General features: G+C 49.6%; 1 protein-coding gene and 1 non-coding gene across 2 annotated transcripts; both read left to right on the forward strand.

The window, feature by feature from the left end:
• The first annotated feature begins 891 nt into the window (after nt 1-891).
• Nucleotides 892-4969, forward strand: Rpl32 (ribosomal protein L32). Its single transcript, XM_085686916.2, has 4 exons — nt 892-1042; nt 1857-1957; nt 3154-3335; nt 4779-4969. Exons 2-4 carry the CDS (start codon nt 1862-1864, stop codon nt 4906-4908), a joined length of 408 nt encoding a protein of 135 aa, XP_085543042.1. The 5' UTR covers nt 892-1042; nt 1857-1861; the 3' UTR covers nt 4909-4969.
• Nucleotides 1650-1789, forward strand: LOC146895255 (small nucleolar RNA SNORA7). The gene has a single exon (XR_015001087.2). It is a non-coding gene; the product is annotated as a small nucleolar RNA SNORA7 (small nucleolar RNA).
• Nucleotides 4970-6019: the final 1050 nt, after the last annotated feature.

Here is a 6019-nt window from a genome sequence, read left to right on the forward strand (position 1 = left end):
AACAAAAACTAAGCAAAATAGACCAGGAACAATTTTAAAGCAAGGCGGCTGAATGGTTGGAGGCATGGATCCTGGAACCACGTCTCCCAGATTCACTTCCCGTACATAACAAAGGAAGGGCAGTCGTGACAAGGCCATACCCTTCCATGGAGGGCTAGCTTCATTTTAGATGTAAAGGTGGCCCTTCCTAGCCCTAGTCCCACAGGTGCCTTCACAGATTCAACCAACTGAAAAATGAGAATACTTGAAAGTAAAATTGCATCTGTATTAAGTACACAGACTGTGTGTGTGTGAGAGAGAGAGAAAGAGACAGAGAGATAGAGAGAGACAGAGACAGACAGACAACAGACAGACAGACAGACAGACAGAGGGTATATGTGTATGTACCACTGGCTTGGAACTCCCAAGGCGTTGCATTAAAAGAGATCGGCGTGCTTCTGCCTCCCAGGTGCTTCTCTTGTCATTATTTCCTAAGCAATATATCAATCTAGTACTTATTAATACATTGTCCTAGGTACGTACCATACATAAGGAGACATTATTTAAAACATATGAAAGGTGAGGACAGGCTCCGTAGCACTTCACAGTCCAGAGGTTTGAGCAGCATTTATATATTCTCCACCAAGTCCTGGGGAATCTGTCAAAGAAGGAGCGGCTTGCCTCCTCCTAGCCACTAGGAGGCGCACTCGAAAGTAAACTTATATTAAAAATCGATTGAGCTTCCACTTCGGGCGGAAGTAGGTGCCCACCTCTCAGGTCTTATCTCAGAGAGAATTCCAAATTTCTTAAGTAGTCCCTAGAGAAAGAAACATTTTTAGTTCATTCCAAGATGTTAACGTCTACTACAGAACACTAGTACATTGGTTTGCTTTGCCCAGCATTACTTCTGAGACACATCTTAGGGTCCTTTGGCGGACCCAGAGCCGGAAGTGCCTCATTTTCCCTTCCAGGACCTGAGGCTCCTTCCCATCACCCCTTGCGCGCCACCGCCCCTTCCTTCTTCCTCGGCGCTACCTGTGAGGTGGCTGCCATCTCCTTTGCGGTGAGTCTGCATCGCCGGCCATCCGCCCATCTGTGGGCTCGGCACGGCCCGGTCGGCGGGAGGGGAGGCTTTAGCATCGCCAGGTGGGGCAGCCTCGGCGTCGGACTCGGCGCTGGCGCCGCAGAGGCGAGCGCGCACGGGCCGGGCCTACTGGCCGCTCGCGGTGCTACGGAGTCCGCCTAGGGTCAGGCAGTAGCCTGGGCCGGTTTGCGCCATGCGGCCGGTGGACTTGGGGTGCCGCACGCCGTTTCCCCTCCACTCCCTGGCCGCCAGGCCGCTTGGTAGCGGGAAGTATCGCCGCTCTCCGGCCTTAGAGGTGCCAGGGAGCAGAGATGATGGCTGAGCATATTTTCGCTGGGTATTTAGTGCGTGCCCGACAAAGCAGGTTGTGTAGGGAACAAGGAAGGAACCTTTCTGTTGGCGCCCCGAGGCGATCCGAGAGGGACACATTGGTGGTGTGTAGGAAGGGAGGCCTAGCTTAACGACTGCTTGGTTGTGGAACTTTAGTGGGGTGGGATTTGCTGCCCCTTGCCCACCAGAATGGCTTGCTGCAGGTTATAGGTCAGCTGCTGCCATTCATTGAGGTCAGAATGGCTGCGGTGGCCCCGACCTCTTGAGATCGCGTCTGGAGAGTGACTAGTATTCTGCCAGCTTCGGAATCAGGAGGGAGAACAAGCCTAGCAGAGGTACCCATTCCATTCCCAGTTGGCTCAGTAGCTGGTGATTGGAAGACACTCTGCAACATTACTCGGGCCTTGGGCAAGCAGCTCTCCCTCCCGGTTCTTCGATAACGTGGATCTGCCTCTTTTTATAGGCATCATGGCTGCCCTCCGACCTCTGGTGAAGCCGAAGATCGTCAAAAAGAGGACCAAGAAGTTCATCCGGCACCAGTCAGATCGATATGTCAAGATTAAGGTATGTATGCGTTCCTGGGTGGAAGTGAGTGCGGAGGTTAAGTTTTAAGCACACATTTCTGGTGTGGCCTGTTCTGAGAAGTCCGTTGATTAAAGTTGCTTTTAACATAACACTTTTGCTGTGTGTGACGGTCCAGGGGCCTCCTTCCCTGGAGCCATGTAATTGATTTGGGTTGTCGACTTGGCAGCAGGCACTTCCCCTGAGCCATCTCTGCACCTGACATTTTTAAAGATATATTTGCCTATGTATATATTTTATGCGAATGGGTGTTTGCCTGCACATCAGATGGGGGGGGTGCTGGAAATTGAACCCAGGATTTCTGGAATAGCAACCAGTGTGTTTTGTGGTTTTTTTTTTTTTTTTTTTGGTAAGCCTTTTACGTGTATTGGTGTTGTGCCTGCGTGCATGTCTATGTCAGGGTGTCAGGTCCTCTGAAACTGGAGTTGCAGGAAGTTGTGAGCTGCCATGGTGCTGGGAATTGAGCCTGCGTCCCCTGAAAGAGCAGCCAGTGCTCTTAATTGCTGAGCCATTTCTCCAGTCCTGTACCTATCTTATTCTACAAGGCAGGGCTTCGCTGGGCCCAGGGGTCACCAGTTGTTGGCTGGATGGCACACACAGCTGACACCTAACTGATTCTTCTTCCTTACGCAGGGCTCTGCTTTCTTTTTTTCTCCCCCCAGATAAAAAACAATCAAAAATGGAAAGCTCTGTTGAATTCCTATCTGAGTGCTAGGGGTGGAGGACAAATTTGTGCTTTATGGGTCTTTAAAAAGAGTGTGCAGTCAGTCGTACTGCGCATGCAGTCCTGTCTTATTTTGACCCATATGTGTCTGAGTTTGTGATAGGTATAGGAAAGTTTGGTTTTGTTGGAAGCTTGGCCGAACCACAGCCTTGGGAGCTTTTAGGGTTTTTTGTTGTTAAAAGTGTGTAAAGAAGCACATGCCTTTAATCCCAGCACTCAGTAGGCAGAGGCAGGTGGATCTCTGTTCTAGTCCAGCCTGGTTTAAAGAGGGAGTTTCAGGACAGCCAGGCTACACAGAGACCCCATGTATGTTTTTTTAAAAGTGCATAAAGAAGTAGGAAGGTAATACTACTCAAGTGTGCCTTCTGTATGGCATGTCCCTTTTGAATTTAGCCCCCTTCTGCCAAGTAAGAGCTGGCAGTTCGCAGAGACTAACTTGCCTATGTGTCTTCAGCGAAACTGGCGGAAACCCAGAGGTATTGACAACAGGGTGCGGAGAAGATTCAAGGGCCAGATCCTGATGCCCAACATTGGTTACGGGAGCAACAAGAAAACCAAGCACATGCTGCCTAGCGGCTTCCGGAAGTTTCTGGTCCACAACGTCAAGGAGCTGGAGGTGCTGCTGATGTGCAACAAGTGAGTTGGGCTCTAGCCTGGGTAGGAGTAGCCTGCCTCCTGGGAGGTCCTGTGGAGGCGCTAGAGTGGGCATGCTTTATGGGAGCTTGGAGGATGCTCTTAAGGGAGTCCAAATGATGCCTTAGTTGAGAGGTGGGTATGTGTGCTGAGGTTTGAAACCTGAGACTGGAGAAGAGGGAGGGCCTCCCTTGATGCAGTGTGTGTTCTGTGTGCTTTACGGTCCTGTCTGGAACCCAGCTGTAGTGGTGTGAGTCCAGCCTTGCTTGGCTCTGCTGTGATAGGGGATTTGCACAGTGATACAGGTATGTTGGAGCTCAGAAAAGGATGCAGACACAGATGTAGAGAGGGGGTTGTGGGATGTTCTGGGCACTTTTGATAAGTTAAAACCCTTGTATGAATGCATGGTCAAAACCAAGGTCTGCTAGAAAATTCCCTTGACACCGGGTCTGGGTTTGAGTATGTAGTAGGAACAGTTTATTTTTTTCTTTCTTGGTTAATGGGTTGGGAAGCTGCATTTATTTTTCCCCAAATAAATTGGGGCTGCAGAGAGTATTTGAAGATAGTGTATGTTTGGGTTTATACGAATATCTTCTCTAAGGTTGTTGGAATGTAGATACAGGGAGTCAGCATGGGGAGCTGATTATGTGCAGAAGGCAGGTTGGTGGCTGAGTGTCCATGTGGCAGTGTTCTGTCTCAATGGCAGGAACAGTGTTGGTTGGTGCTGCATTTTGTATGGATACACCTCATCTGCCTGAGAGCAGCTTGGCATTGTTTATCAAAGCCAGCAGGTGCATCTGCCCGCTGCATACACATGAGCGTTTCCCCCTGTGTAACTGAGAAGAAGGAGAAGTTGAAAGGCAATTGCAATTTTTAAAAAATCACTGAAAACAAAGTTTCTGGATGGTAGATCCATGGTGGATGCGTGCTGCTTATGGTTATGGATGCAAGAAGCAGGGTACCTGGGCTTCATGATCAAAGTTGGCTCTGTCCCCCAGATACAACCTCCAGTGTACATATCTTTGTGAAGTGAGGGGTCTGTCTGGACTCAGGGTTTGCTGTCTAGCTGCCTGTCTGGGATTTCGTGGTCACCTCCATTACTGGGGATGTGCTCATCAGGACAGTTTGGGCACTCCGAGGTAACACAGGCAGTACTTGTTGCTCACTCTACTTGAACCTGTGTTCCTCACAGTGGTTGCAATGGAAGCCTTTGGGCTCCTGGTGGAAGAATTCTGGGTTAGTCACTCATGTGTGGGGAAGAACCTCAGGCTGGTGAGGATCCAGCTTTCCCTTGTGAACTAGTTAGGTCTTGTCACTGCCATAGACCACTGCATTAAGCCCTTTACCAGGCCCTCTGCCTGGCCGTGGAGTGGGAGGCAAGAGGTCACTGCCTCCCTGGTGACCTTTTCTGGCATGCTCCCTGCTCACTGGCTTATTCTCTTTCAGATCTTACTGTGCTGAAATTGCTCACAATGTTTCTTCCAAGAACCGAAAAGCCATCGTAGAAAGAGCAGCACAGCTGGCCATCAGAGTCACCAATCCCAACGCCAGGCTACGCAGTGAAGAGAATGAGTAGATGGCTTGCATGCGTGTTTTATTTGTGTTTAAATAAAACCACAAAAACTGCCGACTTGGTATTTTCTGCCTGTTTGGAGATTGGTCTTTCCCCCCTTTTTTTGTTTTGTTTTTTTTCGAGATAGGGTTTCTCTGTTGCTTTGGAGCCTGTCCCGGAACTAGCTCTTGTAGACTAGGCTAGTCTCGGACTCACAGATCCACCTGCTTCTGCCTTCCGAGTAATGGGATTAAAGGCGTGCCCCACCACTGCCTGGCTGGTCTTTATTTCTTAGTTCCCGGTGGAACTGGGACCTCCAGTTGAGAGGGTTTGTGCACAGTCAAGCACTGCTCAGGAAATCTCATACTAGCCTTGGTTGCTCAAAGGTGGTGTGAGGAAGAGGGGAAGGGGCTTGGCAAATAGTGTGAGCCTGCAACATTGGGAATTTAGAGCCAGTGAAACCATGGAGTGGAGTCTGGGGGCAGGCCAGCCTCTGCTCTCACTATCCCAGCTGTTTGCATGCCCTAAGATGTGACTGAGGAAGCTTGCTTTGTGAAACAGGGCTCCTGCTCAGCCTCACTCAGGACTGACAGTCAGTGATTGTCTTTGAGAATTCATGAAATTGGCAGGTGCATTCTGCCACATGAGATGCTGCAGAGGGGCAGTCATGGGGTAATCTGGTTTTGATTTAAACCTTAAGGTGATCTGTAACATGCAGTGTCTCCAGTCCTCTACTGTTGAAAGTTAAGAGGGGTATAGCAAGGGACACTCATTGACTAGACAAATACATTGCAGCCTCTCGTCTTTAGAAGTGAGGCTGGTCTAAATTAGATCCTGTCGATTGAAAATGCCTTACAGCTCCGCTGAATGCCCAGTATACTAACAGTCCTATTAATCCCCACAAACAGCTGTGGCGTGAACTGGTTTTAAGGGCTTTTCCTTGCCTGTAGTCTGGGTTGAGCCTAAGGTAGTGTGCATGGCAGATAAGTCCACCATTGAGCTATTTTAACCTGGTGTTCTGCCTGCGTGGATGTCTATTCCTTGAGATGGCTTCAGATCCCTTGGGACAGGAGTTGTTGCCATGGGGACTGGGAATTGAACCAAGGTCAATCATGAGGAAGTGGGGCATGGTGGT

The sequence above is a fragment of the Myodes glareolus genome, chromosome 3, assembly GCF_982192425.1.
Source record: "Myodes glareolus chromosome 3, mMyoGla1.1, whole genome shotgun sequence".
Classification (NCBI taxonomy): Eukaryota; Metazoa; Chordata; class Mammalia; order Rodentia; family Cricetidae; genus Myodes; species Myodes glareolus.